The sequence below is a fragment of the Leucoraja erinacea genome, chromosome 6 (genome assembly GCF_028641065.1).
Source record: "Leucoraja erinacea ecotype New England chromosome 6, Leri_hhj_1, whole genome shotgun sequence".
Lineage (NCBI taxonomy): Eukaryota > Metazoa > Chordata > Chondrichthyes > Rajiformes > Rajidae > Leucoraja > Leucoraja erinaceus.
The window spans coordinates 82,260,278-82,281,488 of NC_073382.1; the positions used below are offsets into that span (position 1 = coordinate 82,260,278).

General features: G+C 58.8%; 1 protein-coding gene across 1 annotated transcript in view; it reads right to left on the bottom strand.

Annotated features, from left to right (window-relative positions):
• Positions 1-695: 695 nt before the first annotated feature.
• Positions 696-21,211, bottom strand: part of ilk (integrin-linked kinase) — a 23,568-nt gene continuing 3,052 nt past the window's right edge. The window contains 12 exon segments of the mRNA XM_055637439.1: positions 696-1,603; positions 1,831-1,961; positions 3,342-3,441; positions 4,091-4,212; positions 6,203-6,330; positions 7,422-7,531; positions 9,063-9,148; positions 12,219-12,231; positions 12,234-12,304; positions 12,667-12,763; positions 13,650-13,745; positions 14,190-14,355. Of these exon segments, the coding sequence (XP_055493414.1) occupies positions 1,454-1,603; positions 1,831-1,961; positions 3,342-3,441; positions 4,091-4,212; positions 6,203-6,330; positions 7,422-7,531; positions 9,063-9,148; positions 12,219-12,231; positions 12,234-12,304; positions 12,667-12,763; positions 13,650-13,745; positions 14,190-14,355 (1,270 nt within the window). The 3' untranslated portion in view covers positions 696-1,453.

Consider the following 21,211-nt stretch of genomic DNA (forward strand, 5'->3'; position numbering starts at 1 on the left):
GAGACCCTTCTTCACGCTGAGAGTCAGGGGACAGCCTAGAGACACGGAAGGGGAAGGTGCGAAAACAGGAGATCAAAGGGGATGTAAATCAAGGAAAATGTAGAATAAATTATTGTTAAATACTTTTTTGTTGGGGGTAATCCAGTCAGCAGCCCGAAGAAAGGTCTCAACCCGAAACGTCACCTATTCCTTTTCTGCAGAGAACTGCTGAGTTACTCCTATGGAGCGAAGGAATAGGCGACGTTTCGGGTGGAGACCCTTCTTCAGACTGATGTGGGGATGGGACGAAGAAAAGAAGAGGCAGAGACAGTGGGCTGTGGGAGAGCTGGGAAGGGGAGGGGAAAGAGGGAGAAAGCAAGGACTACCTGAAATTGGAGGTCAAGAACTCTACGACCACAAAACATTGACTTCTCCAATTTCAGGTAGTCCTTGCTTTCTCCCTCTTTCCCCTTCCCTTCGCAGCTCCCCCACAGCCCACAGTCTCCCGCCTCTTCCTTTCTTCTTCCCGCTTACCCCCCACCCCCACATCAGTCTGAAGAAGTCTCCACCCAAAACATCACCTATTCCTCTGCTCCATAGATGCTGCCTCACCCGCTGAGTTTCTCCAGCATGTTGAGTCTATCTTCCGCAGAAGGACTCTACATGATCACAATGAAGCTGCCAGCAGTGTTTGTCACACACAAATACACAATGTGGATTGGAAATCTTTCTGTTTTTAATGCAAAATCCATAAAGTTATATATTCAATAAAACAGCAGTGATACAATAAGTTGAAATACAAGTGGTGTATAAATTAGATACATGATGGGCAGGTGTTGGGGGAGGGGAGCGTGCAGGGGTGGACAGTGTGTGGTCAGACTGAGGGTTAGTGAGGTTAGGCCACAGCTCAGGGACACAGGCACAAGGTCTCCAGCACACACGCACACCGCCCATGAGAGGCCAGGAGCAAGGCACAGGTTGGGGGATAGCACCCCGAAACTGGTCACAGTGGGGAGGGATAGCACCCCGAAACTGTTCACAGTGGGAGGAGGGGATAGCACCGCGAAACTGGTCACAGTGGAATAAGTGAGGGTAGCACCCCGAAACTGGTCACTGTGGGGGGAGAGGATAGCACCCCAAAACTGGTCACAGAGCAGGGGGGGGGCAGGATAGCACCCCGATATTGATCACTGTGGGGTAAGGGGGGGGATTGCAACCCAAAACTGGTCACAGTGAGGGGGGGGGGGGGGGGGGGATAGCCCCCCGGAAATTTCTCACCGTGGGGGGGGGGGGGGGGGGGGACACTGTGACACTGGTCACTGAGGGAGGGGGGTCGGTACAGGTCACAGTGGCGAGTGGGTGGGAAGGGGTCGGTGGGCCTGGCTGGGTGAGGCTCCCCGGCTGTGTGAGGTTCTGGTGCTGTAAGGCTGGTGGGGCGGTCGAGGGTGGGTGGGTGGGCCGGTGCCCGCGGCCGCTACTTGTCCTGCATCTTCTCCATGATGGGCACGATCATGTCAAACTTTGGTCTCTTGGCGGGGTCTTCGTTCATGCAGATCTTCATCAGCTTGCACACGTGCGGGGAGATGCCCGGTGGGATGGTGGGCCGCAGACCCTCCAGAGACACCTGGTCACGGTATCAGCAGTTAGAGTGGACACTGACCCTGCACCGACCCTGCACCCACCCCCACCTCCAGAGACACCTGGTCACGGTATCACCAGTTAGAGAGTGGGCACTGACCCTGCAACCACTCACTCATCCCACCCCCACCCCCAACTGCCCATGGCATAGCCAAATAGAGTGGGCACCGACCCTCCCCCTTTCCCCCCCCCTCCCTGCTCCCCCAGACGTACCTTCATGCCGATCTCCATGTTGGAGAGGTCGGCGAAGGGAACCTCGCGGGTCACCAGCTCCCACAGCAAGATGGCGAAACTCCACATATCCGCTGACCGACGATTAATCTCCTCCGCCTTCTTCTGTAGAGCTGAGGGGGGGGGACACAGCCGGTCAGGGAGGGGGGGGGGGGGGGGGGGGGCTGGGGGGACACAGCAGGTCAGGGAGGGGGGGGGCTGGGGGGGACACAGCCGGTCAGGGAGGGGGGGGGCTGGGGGGACACAGCAGGTCAGGGAGGGGGGGGGGGCTGGGGGGGACACAGCAGGTCAGGGAGGGGGGGGGCTGGGGGGGGACACAGCCGGTCAGGGAGGGGGGGGGCTGGGGGGACACAGCCGGTCAGGGAGGGGGGGGGGGGGGGGGGGACACAGCAGGTCAGGGAGGGGGGGGGCTGGGGGGACACAGCAGGTCAGGGAGGGGGGGGGGGCTGGGGGGACACAGCCGGTCAGGGAGGGGGGGGGCTGGGGGGACACAGCAGGTCAGGGAGGGGGGGGGGGGGCTGGGGGGACACAGCAGGTCAGGGAGGGGGGGGGGCTGGGGGGACACAGCCGGTCAGGGAGGGGGGGCTGGGGGGACACAGCAGGTCAGGGAGGGGGGGGGGGGGGGGCTGGGGGGACACAGCCGGTCAGGGAGGGGGGGGGGGGGCTGGGGGACACACAGCCGGTCAGGGAGGGGGGGGGGCTGGGGGGACACAGCAGGTCAGGGAGGGGGCGGGGGGGGGCTGGGGGGACACAGCCGGTCAGGGAGGGGGGGGGCTGGGGGGACACAGCAGGTCAGGGAGGGGGGGGCTGGGGGGACACAGCAGGTCAGGGAGGGGGCGGGGGGGGGCTGGGGGGACACAGCCGGTCAGGGAGGGGGCGGGGGGGGGCTGGGGGGGACACAGCCGGTCAGGGGGGGGGGGGGGGGGGGGCTGGGGGGACACAGCCGGTCAGGGAGGGGGGGGGGCTGGGGGACACAGCCGGTCAGGGAGGGGGCGGGGGGGGGGCTGGGGGGGACACAGCCGGTCAGGGAGGGGGCGGGGGGGGGCTGGGGGGACACAGCCGGTCAGGGAGGGGGGGCTGGGGGGACACAGCCGGGTCAGGGAGGGGGCGGGGGGGGGGGGCTGGGGGGACACAGCCGGTCAGGGAGGGGGCGGGGGGGGGGGGGGGGGCTGGGGGGACACAGCAGGTCAGGGAGGGGGCGGGGGGGGGGCTGGGGGGACACAGCAGGTCAGGGAGGGGGCGGGGGGGGGGCTGGGGGGACACAGCCGGTCAGGGAGGGGGGGGGGGGGGCTGGGGGGACACAGCCGGTCAGGGAGGGGGGGGGGCGGGGGGGACACAGCCGGTCAGGGAGGGGGCGGGGGGGGGGGGGGGGGGACACAGCCGGTCAGGGAGGGGGGGCTGGGGGGAGACGGCCTGGGCGAGGAGGGGAGTGGGGGCGAGGGCGAGGGTGTGGGTATGGCGGGAGGGGTGGGGGGTGAGGGCGGTATACTCACCCTCAGGTGCAACCCAGGCGGGGGCGTACATGCGTCCAGGACACTGGAAGGAGAACTTGACATCGGCCATGCTGATGCGGGCTGTCATGTCCTCGTCGATCTGTTCCAGGCAGAGAGACGGTCAGAGCCGGCCCGGCGGGGGGGGGGGGGGGGGGGGTTCCCATAGTCCACCAGACTCTCCTATCCACTCCCTCACCTCCCCCCACAACACATGGGAGGAATGCACAGAATTATCTCACAACCAGGGCAGTGGCAGCGGCAGTGCATGAAGTGATGCGGGGGGGGGGGGTCCATGCAGCGGCCAGTGGTGTGTCCAGTGATGGGGCCGTGGGTACATGCGGTGGGGCCCCATAACATGCTGCTGCGGCTGTTGAGGTAGTGCCGGGCGATTAGGGGAGCATGCATCAGTGGGCGGGTGCATGCGTCGGTGGACAGGTACATGCGTTGGTGGGCGGGTCCATGCGTTGGATGCATGCGTCGGTGGGCGTGTGCATGCGGCGGGCATTGGGTGCATGCGTCGGTGGGCGATTGCATGCGTTGGGTGCATGCATCATTGGGCGGGTGCATGCCGTGGGCGTTGGGTGCATGCGTCGGTGGGCGATTGCATGCGTTGGGTGCATGCATCATTGGGCGGGTGCATGCAGTGGGCGTTGGGTGCATGCGTCGGTGGGCAGGTGCATGTGGTGGTGGGCAGGTACATGCGGTGGGTGCATGCGTCGTTGTGTGAGTGCATGCGGTGGGGGACTCACCATGATGCTGCGGCTGTTGAGGTAATGCCGGGCGATGAGCGGCTCCAGTGTGTGCAGGAACGCCAGGCCTCGCGCAATGTTCAACGCAAACTTCACCGCCTGGCTCTGGTCCACCACGAAGTCTGGAGGGACACGAGTGCGTGAGGGTGGGGACGCATGCCACACTGTGGCAGGAAACATGTTCCCGATGTTGGGGGGGTCCAGAACCAGGGGTCACAGTTTAAGAATAACGGGTTGGCCATTTAGGACTGAGATGAGGAAAGTTTTTTTTCACCCAGTGAGTTGTGAATCTGTGGAATTCTCTTCCACAGAAGCCAGTGGAGGACAATTGACTGGATGTTTTCAAGAGAGAGATTTAGCTCTTAGGGCTAACGGAATCAAGGGATGTGGGGAGAAAGCAGGAACGGGGTACTATGTGTGGGGGGGGAGCGGGAGCCTGCAGTGGGGGTGGGGGTGGGGGAGGCGCGACTGTGGGGAAGGGCAGGGGTGGGGGACGGTGAGGGAGTGCTGCACTGTGGGAGGGGCGGGGGAGAGGAGTGCTGCACTGTGGGAGGGGCGGGGGGGGGGGGAGCGCTGCACTGTGGGAGGGGCGGGGGGGGGGGAGGGTGGGGAGTGCTGGTGGGGGGCGGGGGGGGGGGAGGGTGAGGGAGTGCTGCACTGTGGGAGGGGCGGGGGGTGGGGGAGGGTGAGGGAGTGCTGGTGGGAGGGGCGGGGGTGGGGGGGGGGTGAGGGAGTGCTGCACTGTGGAGGCGGGGGGGGGGGGGGGGGGGGAGTGCTGCACTGTGGGAGGGGTGAGGGAGTGGCACTGTGGGAGGGGGGGTGGTGGGGGAGTGCTGCACTGTGGGAGGGGCGGGGGTGGGGGGGGGGGCGCTGCACTGTGGGAGGGGCGGGGGTGGGGGAGCGCTGCACTGGGGTGAGGGGCGGGGGTGGGGGAGCGCTGCACTGGGGGAGGGGGGGGGGTGGGGGAGCGCTGCACTGTGGGAGGGGTGGGGGTGGGGGGAGCGCTGCACTGTGGGAGGGGCGGGGGTGGGGGGAGCGCTGCACTGGGGGAGGGGCGGGGGTGGGGGGAGCGCTGCACTGTGGGAGGGGCGGGGGGGGGGGGGGAGCGCTGCACTGTGGGAGGGGCGGGGGTGGGGGAACGCTGCACTATCCTACACATGTCAATTTACAATTTTTCTTACTGAAGCCATTAACCTACGATCCTGTTGGGAATGTGGAATGAAACCGGATCACGTGGAGGAAACCCACACGGTCACAGGGAGAACGTACAAACTCAGTACTGAAAGGCATTTACACTCCATCTACATTTCACGCTGCCTTGGGAAAGCAGCCGACATCATCAAACACTTGTCCCTGTCCCACCCCGGTCAATCCCTCTTCTCCCCGCTCCCGTCCGGTAGAAGGTACAGATGCTTGCGAGCGCGCACCACCAGACTCAGGAACAGCTTCTTCCCTGCTGTTATCACACTACTGAACGGTCCCCCCATAAGTTCGGGTATAGTCCTGATCTTCCATCCTACCTCATTGAGGCTTTTGCACTTTTTCCATAACCATAACATTCTGCACTCTGGTGTTTTTCTCTTCATACAACCATTTTTTTCTAGTGTTTGGTGTGATTGTACTCATGAATAGTGTGATGTTTCTGTGGTTAAAATGTTTTATCTTGCACTAAATGTTGTCCCCTTTATCTGTACATGGATCTATTGTAATCATGTACGGTCTTTTCACTGACTGGATTGATTGCAAACAACTTTTCACTGGACCTTAGTGCATGTAACAATAATGTACATAAGTCATAACAGAATTAGGCCATTTGGCCCATCGAGTCTACTCCGCCATTCTATCATGGCTGATCTATCTCTCCCTCCTAACCCCATTCTCCTGCCTTCTCACCTTAATCCCTGACACCCGTACTGATCAAGAATCTGTCAATCACTGCTCTGAGTTACTCCAGCACTCTGTGAAACGTCACCTATCCATGTTCTCCACAGATGCTGCCTGACCCGCTGAGTTACTCCCTGTGAAACGTCACCTATCCATGTTCTCCACAGATGCTGCCTGACCCGCTGAGTTACTCCCTGTGAAACGTCCCCCCACTCTGTCATCACTCACTGGTGCCCTCGTGCAGCACGTTGTAGAGGGATCCGTACGGCATCCAATGGGTGATGATGATGGGGTGGGGGGCGGGCGGGGACTGGCATCCCCCTAGAACCGGCAGCACGTTCGGGTGTGAGAAGATCCTGGAAAAGCAGACGGCAAGTTAAACAGGGGACCCACTCCCTCTCCTCCTGCCCCTCCCCCAATCCCACGGACCCTGTCCCTCTCCCCCTCCTCCTGCCCCCCCCCCCACCCATCCCGGGGACCTGGTCCCCCTCACCCGCGAGCCCCATTCCCCCGCTCCCATCCCAGGAACGAGAGGGTTAACCTCTGATGAGCGTTTGTCGGCACTGGGCCTGTACTCGCTGGTGTTTAGAAGAATGAGGGGGGACCTCATTGAAACGTACAGAATAGTGAAAGGCCTGGATAGAGTAGATGTGGAGAGGATGTTTCCACTAGTGGGAGAGTCTAGGACCAGAGGTCACAGCCTCAGAATTAAAGGACGTTCTTTTAGGAAGGAGAGGAGGAGAAATGCCTTTGCTCAGAGGGTGGTGAATCTGTGGGATTCTTTGCCACAGACGGCTGTGGAGGCTGAGTCAGTGGATATTTTTAAGGCAGAGATAGATAGATTCTTGATTAGTACGGGTGACAGAGGTTATGGGGAGAAGGCAGGAGAATGGGGTTAAGAGGGAGAGATAGATCAGCCGTGATTGAATGGCGGAGTAGAGTTGAAGGGCCGAATGGCCTAATTCTGCTCCTGTCTCTCATGACCTTGTGACCTCAAGTCAAGTTCACGTTCAAGTTTATTGTCGTGTGTCCCTGATAGGACAATGAAACTCTTGCTTTGCTTCAGCACAGAGAACATAATAGGCATTTACTACAAAACACATGAATAAATAAACTGCAAATAACAAATAATGGGTTATTAATGCTCAGAGTTTGGCCGAGCCAGGTTTAATAGCCTGCACCTCACCCTGCACGTTAGTCCGGGGCTGCCCTCCCCTTCCACACTACTAATCCCCCTCTCCTCACCCCTGCGACGCTCCCTCCCCCACGCACGGACCAGGCCCTGTGATCACCAGCCCCCTCCCCTAGCCCCCCCGCACTCCCCCCACCCCTACCTGTCCTCCCCCAATCCTCCCTCCCCACCGCCCCCCCCCCCTCTCATCCTCACATCCACCCCCCTCCCCCTGGGCTCCCCCCACCCCGCGCTCCGCCGCACCCCCACCCCCACCTGAGTTTGGGGCTCTCCTCGTTGAAGTCGCGGCTTTTCCGGGTGCTCCAGTCTCGTACCTTCAGCATTTTCACCACCACGTCATTCCCCTGCCACCGACCCTTCCACAGCTACAGACACAGGGGGCATCAGTGGGTACTGTACCCCTCACCCACCCACCCACTACCCCTCCCCCCTACACCCACCTACCCCTCACCCACACCCCTCGCCTTCAGCCTCTACCCCACCCACCCACCTCCCCCTCCCCCACACCCTCGCCCTTCAACCCCTACCCCACCCACCCCCACCCCACCACAGCTACAGACACAGGGGACATCAGTGGGTACTGTACCCCTCCCCCACCCCCCATCCATAGCACAGAAACTGCTCTCCCCAAAGTCCTCAACGACCTCCTCACCTCTGCTGACACTGCTTCCCTCAACATCCTCATCCTCCTCGACCTGAGCGCAGCCTTCAATACAGTGAACCATAACATCCTGCTCACCAGACTCAAAGACCTCGGCATTGAAGGCTCTGCACTCAGCTGCCTCTGTTCCTACCTTCCCACTTCATCTCTCTCCACAACCACACCTCTGCTACAGCCACAGTCACTCAAGGCGTTCCCCAAGGCTCCGTACTCGGCCCTCTCCTCTTCATCATCTACATCCTCCCCCTTGGTCAGATACTCCGCCACTTCAACCTGGACTTCCACTGTTACGCTGATGACACCCAGATCTACCTTGGCACCAAATCCCCTCACAACCCCCCCCCTCTCCCATATCAACCCCTGTTTGTCAGCTATAAAAACCTGGATGCAACATAACTTCCTCAAACTCAACCGCGATAAGACAGAATTCCTCCTCATAGGCTCCAAATCCACACTCAGCAAAATCAATAACCCCACTCTCACCATCGACGGCACCACTGTCTCCCCATCTCCCAAGGCCCGCAACCTTGGCGTGATCTTTGATTCCACCCTCTCCCTTGAGCCATCTTCCAGTCCCGCCTCAAGACCCATCTCTTCACCTCTGCCTATCCTTAGCCCCACGTCCCCCTCCCTTTTCATCTGTGCTTGAATTGCCTCATATTGTGTTTTGAATTGAATTCTGTCTTTAATTTGTGTACTAGTCATGTCTCTACTATTTATTTCATTCCGCTTACATGTTTTTCCTCTACTTGCTAAATTTTTGTAAGGCGTCCTTGAGACTCTTGAAAGGCGCCCATAAATAAAATTTATTATTATTATTATTACCTACCCCTCACCCACACCCTTCAGCCCCTCCCCCACCCACCGCCACCCTGGCACAGCTAAACACAGCGGGCATCAGTGGGTACTGTAGCCCTCACCCACTCCCCCTCCCCATCCGCCCACCCCCCCACTCCCTCCACCGCCCTTAACCCCGCCGTCACCCCCACCCCACCACAGCTACAGACACAGGGGGCATCAATGGGTATTGTACCCCTCTCCTCTCCCCCACCCACTGCCCCTTCCACAGCTGTGGTCCCAGCAGGGGGCATCAGTGGGCACGCCCCCACCCTTCACTGACCCACGTTGCTGGCCGGGTGGGGGGTGGAACGGCCACTGCATGGGTGCCAGGACCAAGGCAGTTGCATGCACGGGTGCGTGCAGGGTGGGGGTGGGTTGCAGCCGCTGCAGCTTACCTCTCCAGAGTGGTTCTCGTTGATCTTGTGAGTGAGGGTGAGTTGTTTGAAGTCGATGCCGGCATGTTTGTTCAGGGTCCCGTTCCCTGCACAACAGGCAACGAGTTACAGCCAGGCGAGGTCAGAGGGCAGGGGGAGGTGAGAGGGCAAGGGGAGGGAGGGGGCAGAGGGGAGGGGGCGCAGAGGGCAGGGTGGAGCAGAGGGCAGGGGTCACCGAGGGCAAGGGGAGCAGAGGGCAAGGGGAGCAGAGGGCAGAGGGCAGGGGTCACCGAGGGCAAGGGGAGCAGAGGGCAAGGGGGCGCAGAGGGCAGGGGGGAGCAGAGGGCAAGGGGAGCAGAGGGAAGGGGGAGCAGAGGGCAAGGGGAGCAGAGGGCAAGGGGAGCAGAGGGCAGGGGTCACAGAGGGCAGGGGAGCAGATGGCAGGGGGCAGCAGGGGCAGGGGGAGCAGAGGGCAGGGGAGCAGAGGGCAAGGGGAGCAGAGGGCAAGGGGAGCAGAGGGCAAGGGGGAGCAGAGGGCAGAGGGCAAAGGGGGAGCAGAGGGCAGGGGTCAGGGGGAGCAGAGGGCAAGGGGAGCAGAGGGCAAGGGGAGCAGAGGGCAGGGGTCAGAGGGCAGGGGTCACAGAGGGCAAGGGGAGCAGAGGGCAAGGGGAGCAGAGGGCAAGGGGAGCAGAGGGCAAGGGGAGCAGAGGGCAAGGGGAGCAGAGGGCAGGGGTCACAGAGGGCAAGGGGAGCAGAGGGCAGGGGTCCACAGAGGGCAAGGGGAGCAGAGGGCAGGGGTCACAGAGGGCAAGGGGAGCAGAGGGCAGGGGGAGCAGAGGGCAGGGGTCACAGAGGGCAAGGGGAGCAGAGGGCAAGGGTCACAGAGGGCAAGGGTCACAGAGGGCAAGGGGAGCAGAGGGCAAGGGGAGCAGAGGGCAGGGGTCACAGAGGGCAAGGCAGCAGAGGGCAGGGGGAGCAGAGGGCAGGGGGAGCAGTGGGCAGGGGGGGCAGAGGGCAGGGGGGGCAGAGGGCAAGGGGAGCAGAGGGCAAGGGGAGCAGAGGGCAGGGGTGGCAGAGGGCAAGGGGAGCAGAGGGCAAGGGGAGCAGAGGGCAAGGGGAGGGCAGAGGGCAGGGGGCGCAGAGGGCAAGGGGGGCAGAGGGCAGGGGGAGCAGAGGGCAGGGGGGGCAGAGGGCAGGGGGAGCAGAGGGCAAGGGGAGCAGAGGGCAAGGGGAGCAGAGGGCAAGGGGGACAGGGGGCAGGGGGGTACAAAGGACGTGGGCCCCTGCTGGGGGGGGGGTGGGGGGTGCACCCCCCTCAGTCTGGCCAAGCCGCTACCTACAGGAGGCTGAGGGGTGGTCTTTTACAGGCCCACCTGCCTCAACTAACCCCTCCGGCAGCTCGTTCCATCCACCCACCACCCTGTGTGGAACAGCTCCCCGGATTCTCCCCTCGCCTGTATCCCATGTCCTCTGGTCCTTGACGCCCCTCCTCAGGGGGGGGAAAGACTCTGCATTCACCCCATCTCTTCCCCTCGGGGGTCTTGGAGGGGAGAATGCTCCTCAAACTGCAGAGCATCCTGGACAATACAGCTCGCCCCCTCCATGACACACTGGCCAACCTGAGGAGCACCTTCAGCAACAGTCTGGTTCCACCAAGATGTAGCACACAACGCCACAGGAGATCCTTCTTCCCTGTGGCTATCAAACTGTACAACCCCTCCCCCTTCTGTCGAGGGGTAGACTGAGACTGACTCTCCCCCCCCCACCAATCCCCCCTCCTCCCCAATCTTTGCATATCCCCCAAACCCTTTCACTCGTCACTTTAATCTGTTTCATGCGTTTTTCATGACCAGTTTCCCACCTCGGATGAATAAAGTTCTATCATATCGTATCATAACGTATGATTTTATACACCTCTATAAGATCACCCCTCATCCTCCTGCCCTCCAGGGAATAAAGTCCTCTCCCTGTAGCTCAGACCCCTCGAGTCCTGGCGACATCCTCGTGAATCTTCTCTGCATCCTTCCCAGCTTACAGTGGAGGCTGCAGATTCCTTCTGTGATGCCCTGGTCATCTGTGGGACTGTAGTTCAACCCGGACCTACTCCTCGGTCCCCTGCCCTCTGCCCACTGCCTCCCCGCACCAAGCCAAACATACAGCCTGCTGCAGTAACCCAGCGGGCCACAAGGTGCTGCCTGACCAGCAGACGTGGGAGCAGACTCCACCTTCTGTTGTTGATTAGTGCGGGTGTCAGAGGTTATGGGGAGGAGGCAGGAGGGAGAGATAGATCAGCCGTGGTTGAATGGGGGAGGGGCTCGATGGGCCGAATGGCCTAATTCTGCCTGTCTCACATGCCTTTCAGCCCATTAAGTCTACTCCGCCATTCAATCATGCCCAATCTATCTTTCCCTCCTAACCCCATTCTCCTGCCTCCCCATAACCCCCGACACCCGTACTGATCAAGAATCTATCTATCTCTGCCTTAAACATATTCACTGACTTGGCCTCCACAACCGCCTGTGGCAAAGAATTCCACAGATTCACCACCCTCTGACTAAAGAAATTACTCATCTCCTTCTTAAAGGAACGTCCTTTAATTCTGAGGCTGTGACCTCTGGTCCTAGACTCTCCCACTAGTGGAAACATCCTCTCCACATCCAGGCCAGGCCTTTTACTATTCTGTACGTTTCAAGAGGTCCCCCCTCATTCTTCTAAACTCCAGCGAGTACAGCCCCAGTGCCGACAAATGCTCATCATAGGTTAACCCACTCACTCCTGGGATTGTTCTTGTAAACTTCCTCTGGACCCTCTCCAGAAACAACACATCCTTCCCCAGATACGGGGCCCAAAATTGCTCACAATATTCCACACACAACCTCACCAGCCCAGTAACAGATGAAGAGGCAGTAAAGCTGCAGCAGCGAGGATGTGATTGTTGTGTTGCCAAACACACAACGGTGAAGCAGGCGGCTGGGATATCGCTGTGGAGGGAGGGAGGGAGGGAGGGGGCGAGGCGAGGGAGGGTGGGGGGGGGGGGATGAGGGGGTGAGGGAGGGAGGGGGGAGGGGGGGGGGGGGAGAGGGTGGGGGAGGGGGAGGGAGGGAGTGGGGCGAGGGGGGTGAGGGAGGGAGGGAGGGCATGGGAGAGAGGGTGGGGTAAGGAGGGGGGGGCACTGACTTGGTCGTGTGCGGGGGTGGTTCCTTTCCAGAACGTGTCCTTGTAGGGAACTTTGGTCAGACTCTGACCCAGCTTCTCTGCGCGCTCTGTGGAAGAGACGCAGAGATAGAGTTAGTGTGGCCAGCACGCCGTGCGTGTGCGTGTGTGTATGTGAATGTGCAAACGTGTGCATGTGTGTGTGTGTGCCTGTCCATGGAGATGCAGGTGTGGTGCCTGCCTGAGTGTGTTTGAGCATGCGCGTGTGTGTGCGTACCCGCGTGTGTGTGTGTGTGCGTACGTGTGTGAGCGCATACGTGTGTGTGTACGGGCATACACACACACATGCACGTGCGTGCGTGTGCGAGTGTGTGTGCGTGCGTGTGTGTGTGCGTGCGTGTGTGTACGTGCATGCGTGTGCGCGTGCGTGTGCATGTGCATGTACGGGGTGCTCTGTGTCCGAGCCACTCACCCTTCAGCAGTTCCCGCAGGTGAACTTTGCCCTTGTCCAGTGGAGTCTCCCCGTACTTGGTGCAGATGCTGACCAGGGCCCCGCTGATCACCAGGTCCTGACCCACAAAACACACGTCACCGCCCGCTCCAGCCGCATCGCAGGGGGATGGGGAATGGGGGGGGGTCCGGGACGATCACAGCTACGGAGGGGTCATGGAGGGATTGTGGAGCGATCGTGGAACAATCGTGAGATGTCCACATAGTGAGGGGCGTCCCCAGAAAGATCACGGGACACAACTGGCCCCCGTTAAAGGTGGTCTTTACCCATTTGTTTAGTTTAGAGAAACAGCACGGAAACAGGCCATTCGGCCCACCGAGTCTGTGCCGACCAGCGATCACTCGTTCACACTAGTCCTTTTGCTGCCTACACACTAGCGGGCAATTTACTGAGGGCCGTTTAAACTACAAACATGCACGTCTTTGGGATGTGGGAGGAAACCAGAGCACCCGGGGGGAACTTGCAAACTCCGCACAGACAGCAGACGAGGTGGAGTGAGGGTTGAAGTGGGGACTGTACCGGTTACAGCCGGACGTGTGCAGGGACACGGGTTGCCGGAGGTCACACGCGTGGTCAACCGTGGTGAGGGTGGTGCCAACACGCATGCATGATAACGGGGTCGTGGCTGAGCGGGTCAGTAACCGCTGCACTGCTGCACATGCATGGGTGGGAGGTCAGGCTGCACGGCTTCGGTGTTGCGGATGCACGGGCCTGTAGGAGCGGGGCCTCTCGTCGACCTGCTGCAGCGTAGCAGCCACAGGTATGCAGGGGTCGGGCGCTGCGTTGCATTGCAGCCACGAGCGCAACTTCCACCCACAGATTGTAGATCAGTGCAGTGTCGGGGGGTTACGGGGAGAAGGCAGGAGAATGGGGTTAGGGGTTGAGCCATGATGGAATGGCGGAGTAGACAATGGGCCGAATGGCACACGACCTACGACCCTCACCTCCGCCACCTCGTCGTGGCCCCAGAAACAGGCGTAGTGTAGCGGCGTGTTGCCGTGTTCATTCACCGCGCACACGTCTGCCTTGCACTGGATCAGCTGCAGAGAGACGCACAGGGTGAGTAGAGCAGCGCACACACCCCCGACACCCCCTCCCTTCACACAGCCCCCGGCTCCTGCACCCCCCTCCCTCCCCGCAGCCCGCTGGCCCCACCCCCTCACCCGCCCCTCCCCCCACCTGCCAAACGCAACCTCCCCCTACCGCGTGGCCCCGTCCCTCCATCTCGCTCTTTGTACCTCGTTCCCCCCCCCCCCCCACCCCACCACACACCCCCTCCCTCCCAAGTCCCCCCCTCCCCCCTGCCACATTCCCAACTGCCCTGTCCTAGTCCACGCCCTCTCCCTCACTTCCTCCCACCCTGTGACTCCTCTCCCCAACTCCTCACCCCTCCCCCGCCATTCCAGTGACCACACTCCCCCCCCCCCAACCCAATGGGAGCCCCAACCCTCCCCCTCCCCCAGCCCCCCGTTCCTGGCCCGCACCTTCTGCACGATGTCACGGTGCCCGTGGCTGGCGGCCAGGTGCAGGGGCGTGTCGTCGCCGCGGTTCATCACGTTGATGCGTGCCCCACGCATGATCAGCATGTCCACCACGTTGGAGCGGCCCTCGCGACACGCCCAGTGCAGGGGGCTGAACCCGTGGTCGTCGCTGCAGGGGGAACAGTTAGATTGGTGCACGGGGGGAGGGAGGGATGGGGGAGCGGACACATGGTATTGGGGGTAGAGTGCTGACATGGATAGAGAAGTGGTTGGTAGACAGGAAACAAAGAGTAGGGATTAACGGGTCCCTTTCAGAATGGCAGGCAGTGACTAGTGGGGTACCGCAAGGCTCGGTGCTGGGACCGCAGCTATTTACAATATGCATCAATGATTTGGATGAAGGGATTCAAAGTAACATTAGCAAATTTGCAGATGACACAAAGCTGGGTGGCAGTGTGAACTGTGAGGAGGATGCTATGAGAATGCAGGGTGACTTGGACAGGTTGGGGGAGTGGGCAGATGCATGGCAGATGAAGTTTAATGCAGATAAATGTGAGGTTATCCACTTTGGTATCAAAAACAGGAAGGCAGATTATTATGTAAATGGTGTCAAGTTGGGAAAAGGGGAAGTACTACTGGTGACTTTCATCAGTCACAAAGTAAGCATGCAGGTACAGCAGGCAGTGTTGAAAGCGAATGGCATGTTGGCCTTTATAATAAGAGGAGTCGAGTATAGGAGCAAAGAGGTCCTTCTGCAGTTGTACAGGGGCCTGGTGAGAGCACACCTGGAGTATTGTGTGCAGTTTTGGTCCCCTAATTTGAGGAAGGACATTCTTGCTATCTTCACAGAGAGTTGTGGGTCTGTGGAATTCTCTGCCTCAGAGGGCGGTGGAGGTCGGTTGTCTGGATGCTTTCAAGAAAGAGCAAGATCGAGCTCTTAAAGATACCGATGAACGAGGCAGAGGGAGTGAGTGTGTGAGGGATCGAGTGTAGACAAACTGTGACTCACACCCAGTGTTGCCAGAGTACAGATGACTCACAGCAGAGTGACGGATGTAAAGGGTTGGTCATGAGGGAGGCAGGGGGTGAGGACACAGCTCAGGGTAAACCTGGGGTGGTGGGGGGGGGGGAGGGTGTCCAGGGGCACTCGGCTGCAGTGGGCAGCGTGTGAGCAGAGGGACGTGCGTGCGGTCAGTTTAAGGCAGGTCATCTCTGCTCACTTCCCCTCAGACACAACTTTCCTGGGAGAGAGGGAGAGAGCACCCCTCCCCCACCCCACCCTCCCCCTGGGAGAGGAAGCCAGCTCCGACAGCGCCACACTACAAACGTGGGCATGCAGCGAATCCTGACCAACTTTGGGAAAGGAATTTGAGAGATTTCCTCCGGCAGGCCGTCCTTACAAGGAAATGTCACGGTCACTGAAACAGCAGCGAGAGGGGGGGGGGAGAGAGAGGAGAGAGAGAGAGAGGGGGAGAGAGAGAGAGAGGGGGGGAGGGAGAGAGAGAGAAGGGGGAGAGGGAGAGAGAGAGAGAGGGAGAGAGAGAGAGAGAGTGAGAGGGGGAGAGAGGAGGAGAGGAGAGAGAGAGAGAAAGGGAGAAAAGAGAGAAGGCATAATGGAAGGAGAGAGGCAAGGGGGACAGTGGAAGAGAAGAAAATAAGAGAACTGACAGGAGAGAAAACAGAGAGAGGGGGGCTGTGGAGGGGGGGAGGGGAGGGGGGGGCTGTGGAGGGGGGGGCTGGGGGAGAAAATAATAGGGGTGGGGGGGAGAGTGGCAGGGGAGAGGGGGGCTGTGGAGGGGGGGCTGTGGGGGGGGGGGGGTGGAGGGGGGGGCTGGGGAGGGGGGGGCTGGGGGGGGGGGGCTGGGGGGGGGGGGGCTGGGGAGGGGGGGCTGGGGGAGGGGTAACAAGATCTCCCCTCGTTCTCATGAATTGAAGAGAATATGGGCCTTTCTTTCCCCATTTCCCCTCATTTGGCAGTTGGACAGGATGTGCCCGGATGTTTATCTCCCCCCCATGCACACAGGCTGTGTCCAGGGTCCTGACTCCACTCCCTCCCCCCAGACCCAGTCTGAAGAAGGATCTCGGCCTGAAACGTTCCCCATTCCTGCTCTCCAGAGAAGCTGCCCGTCCCGCCGAGTTACTCCAGCATTTTGCCTCTCCCTGCTGTACGGTCAAGTTGCCCGGGGTCTTGGTGTTCACTGGTGTTTACCGCGGTGCCGTCGCGGGGAGGGCCCACGGCAGTGAGACAACAGTGACTGGTGTGCGCAGAGTGCCGGCTGGGAGCTGCCAGCATGTCCTCGCCAGTGTCCAGTCTGGGGCCGGCAGTGTCCGGTAACACTGACCGCAGCAGCAGAGTGCAACACCATACTGAGTTGCAACAGCAACGACGCCCAGTCTGTGTGTTACATCACCACGCAACATGTCGTCTAGACTACACGACTACAGCCCTGCACTAACTACACCCTCCACACCCTTCCCCGCCACTCCCCCCTCACCCTCCAGGTGAACATCTTGCACTGACCACTGTGTATCTGCACTGGCCCTTACACAAGCCACACTCGCTGGCCTGCAGGGCAGTTGCAACACACTCGGCGACGGACACTGGGCCAGAGTATTTATGTCATCCTTTGCTGAGCCTCAGCACAAGCTGCAGTTACGATCGGCAGGACCAGGGCAAAGATAAGCCGTGGCCCCGAACCTCCCCCCCACCTCCCTCCCCACAGCATTTCCACAAATATCTATCCCAAACAGGGAGTGTGGGGGTGTGTGTGTGTGTGTGTGTGTGTGTGTGTGTGTGTGTGTGTGTGTGTGTGTGTGTGTGTGTGTGTGTGTGTGTGTGCGCGCGTGCGCGGTGTGTGTGAGTGCGTGTGCGTGTGCGAGTGTGTGTGCGCGCGAGCTCGTGTGTGTGTGCACGAGTGTGCGCGCGCGTATGTTCACGCTCGTGTGTGTGCATGCGCGTGTGTGTGTGCACGTGTGAGTGTGTGTGCATGAACGTGTGAAACATAAGGGCCTGTCCCACCTAGGCGATTTTTTCGGTGACTGTCACTGTCGTAGCAGGTCGACAAACCAGCGATTGGACCCCCTCTCCGACAATGTCTACAACAACCTACCACCTAGTCGACCGCAAGCCAAGGCAAGCTACCGACAACCCGCGACCCATTAGGACGTCCACCTACGACCACACCTACGACAACCTACGTCTACCCACGACAAGCTATGACTCTGTCGGTGACAACTGAAGACAGTTCAGTTGCCGACGACCTTTCGCCGGTTGTCACCAATGGAATTCACCGGTCAGCACCAGCGACAACCTACGTCAGGAGGAGTCAAGCTTCACTCATTGGCGACAAACCAACAGTCGGCGATTGTCATTTCAAAATCCAGCAGCGACCAGATAGACGCTACGACTCTTTGGACGACTGAGGAGACGACTCACGGCCATAAAGGCGACACCCTGGCGACCGTGTGGCCACAGCCTGTGGTCGCCTAAAAAAATCGCCTAAGTAAGACGGAAGACTTTAAGGGAACAACGTTTAGTGCAAGGTAAAGTCAATAAAGTGTGATTCTTGGTTCTTGGTTTCTTGGTCCTCCAAAATATTCCAAATGGAATTTAAACTGGAGGTGGTGGAGGGAGCAATTAAGCCAGAAAGGGTTATTGGGAAGAAAGAGCTACTTTAAATGTAATTGCATCTGGTTGGGTAACTACAGTTGGGTGGAGATTATTCCATGCTTTAATTGTGCGGGGGAAGAACGAATTGCTGTATACATCTGTCTTTGTAGCTGGGATCACAAATTGGATCGAATGCCCTTGTCTGCTCCTAGTTGGTTTGGGTTTGGTGCAGGTCAAGGATAGTCCGGTCACCAATGAAGTAGACAATAGTTGAGCAATGCTCTCTGTTGGTGGGATGGTTCAGTTGCCTGATCGGAGCTGGGGAGACGGTGTCCCTGAGTGTGAGTTGCATGTGGGGAGGGGCAGGGTGCTGCAGCCTCTTACACAGAGCACAGTGAAAGCTACAGGAAGCAGGCAGCAGGAATGCCTCTGCAACTGGGCAGTGGGCCAAGATCCAGCAGGAAGGGGATGACAGCATGACTGAAGTATGCAGAGAGGGCGGTGTGAGTGGGGCCAGGATGGAGCGGCTGGGACAGCTAGCCTGGGGCACAGCGTTCATCCACACCTCCCGAGCTCAGCCAGCCCAGCAGGCAGGCAGGCAACAAATAACAGTGCAGATACTGGTTTACTACGAAGATAGAAACATAGAAAATAGGTGCAGGAGTAGGCCATTCGGCCCTTCGAGCCTGCACCGCCATTCAATATGATCATGGCTGATCATCCAACTCAATATCCCATCCCTGCCTTCTCTCCATACCCCCTGATCCCTTTAGCCACAAAGGGCCACAGCTAACTCCCTCTTAAATATAGCCAATGAACTGGCCTCAACTACCTTCTGTGGCAGAGAATTCCACAGATTCACCACTCTCTGTGTAAAAAAATTATTTTCTCATCTCGGTCCTAAAAGACTTCCCTCTTAACCTTAAACTGTGACACCTAGTTCTGGACTTCCCCAACATCGGGAACAATCTTCCTGCATCTAGCCTGTCCAACCGCTTAAGAATTTTGTAGGTTTCTATAAGATCCCCCCTCAATCTTCAAAATTCTAGCGAGTAAAAGCCGAGTCTATCTAGTCTTTCTTCATATGAAAGTCCTGACATCCCAGGAATCAGTCTGGTGAACCTTCTCTGTACTCCCTCTATGGCAAGATGACCACAGAACGCTGGAGTAACTCAGCGCTTCAAGCAGCATCTCGGGATAGGAACGGGCGACGTTTCAGGTCGAGATCCGTCTTCACACTCAAATAAAGCTGAGACAGGCCCAGAAGATGCCTGGAGCTAGACTCGCTCCTGACTCACGGAGTGGATCTGGCAACTGCAGTTGTTGTACCGCACCGGCACTACCCCGGGATAGTGGGGGATGCCGCACACTGCCAGGGCACAGCTCCAGTGCCGGGCACTGCCGGGGAGACGGCACACCGTCAAAGGCGACAGCTCTGACAGCCTTGATCACGCCGCATTGGCAGAGCTCCGCGCCGCGGCCAGGCCAAGCCAAGCCTCACCTGTGTCTCTGGTTCACGCCCTTGGTCCCACAAGAAGTGCAGGGAGTCCCCTCCATGTTTACATTCACACAGCACAGAAACAGGCCCTTCGGCCCAACTTGCCCATGCTGACCAACATGCTCGTCTCACCTGCCTGCATCTGGCCCGTATCCCTCTAAAGCTGTCCTATCCAGTTCAAGTGCTGTGATAATCCCTGCCTCAACTACCTCCTCTGGCAGCTCGTTCCACACACCCACCACCATCTGGACCACCCATATTGAAGCAACGACCAAGTAAACACATCAACGCCTCCACTTCCTTAGATGGTTTAGGAACTTCTGCATGTCCCCTACAACTCTCATCAACTTCTACAGATGCCCCGTCGAGAGTATTTTATCGGGATGCACCACGGCACGGTTTGGGAACAGCTCCATCCAAGACCGCAAATAATTGCAGCAAATTGTGGACGCAGCCCAGACCATCACACAATCCATTCTCCCTTCCATTGACTCCATCTACACCTCACGCTGCCTCGGCAAGGCCAGCAGCAACATCAAGGACCAGTCTCACCCCCGGTCACTCCCTCTTCTCCCCTCTCCCATCGGGCAGGATGTACAGAAGTGTGAAAATGCACACCTCCAGATTCAGGGACAGTTTCTTTCCGGCTGTTATCAGGCAACTGAAACGTCCTCTCACCAACTAGAGAGTGGTCCTGACCTCCCATCTACCTCATTGGAGACCCTTGGACTATCATTGATTGGACTTTGCTGGCTTTACCTTGCACTACACGTTATTTCCTTATCATGTATCTGTACACTGTAAATGGCTCGATTGTAATCATGTGTTGTCTTTCCGCTGACTGGATAGCATGCAACAAAAGCTTTTCACTGTACCTCGGTACACGTGACAATAAACTAAACTGAACACCTTGTTTAAAGAAGCTGTCCTCAGGTTCCTATTACATCTTTCCCCTCTCACCTTAAACCCATCTCCTCTGGTTCTTGAAGATAGACACAAAGTGCTGGAGTAACTCAGCGGGGCAGGCAGCATCTCTGGAGAGAAGGAATGGGTGACGTTTGGGGTCGAGACCCTTCTTCAGACTTCACACTGCTCCCTCTCTGTGATATTGAAGAAGTTCTCCTCCCCTCTCTGACGAGGGTTCAGCAACATCCTCTCTCACTGCTGCCCCTCTGTGATCAAAATCCCCTCTGGTTCTGGCCCGATAAACTAAATAAACTAAAACTCAAACAACCGTGATGTAACTAATGTCCACCAGACTCCCCACATCGATTCCATCTACACTTCACGCTGCCTCGGGAAAGGAGCCGACATGATCAAACACTTGGCCCTGTCCCACCCCGGTCATTCCTTCTTCTCCCCGCTCCCGTCTGGCAGAAGGTTACAGAAGCTTGAAAGTGCGCACCACCAGACTCAGGAACAGCTTCTTCCTCTCGGTTATCACACTACTGAACGATCCTTCCATAACATAGAAACATAGAAATTAGGTGCAGGAGTAGGCCATTCGGCCCTTCGAGCCTGCACCGCTATTCAATATGATCATGGCTGATCATCCAGCTCAGTATCCCGTACCTGCCTTCTCTCCATACCCTCTGATCCCCTTAGCCACAAGGGCCACATCTAACTCCCTCTTAAATATAGCCAATGAACTGGCCTCGACTACCCTCTGTGGCATAGATTTCCAGAGATTCACCACTCTCTGTGTGAAAAAAGTTCTTCTCATCTCGGTTTTAAAGGATTTCCCCCTTATCCTTAAGCTGTGACCCCTTGTCCTGGACTTTCCCAACATCAGGAACAATCTTCCTGCATCTAGCCTGTCCAACCCCTTAAGAATTTTGTAAGTTTCTGTGATCCCCTCTCAATCTCCTAAATTCTAGAGAGTAAAAACCAAGTCTATCCAGTCTTTCTTCATAAGAC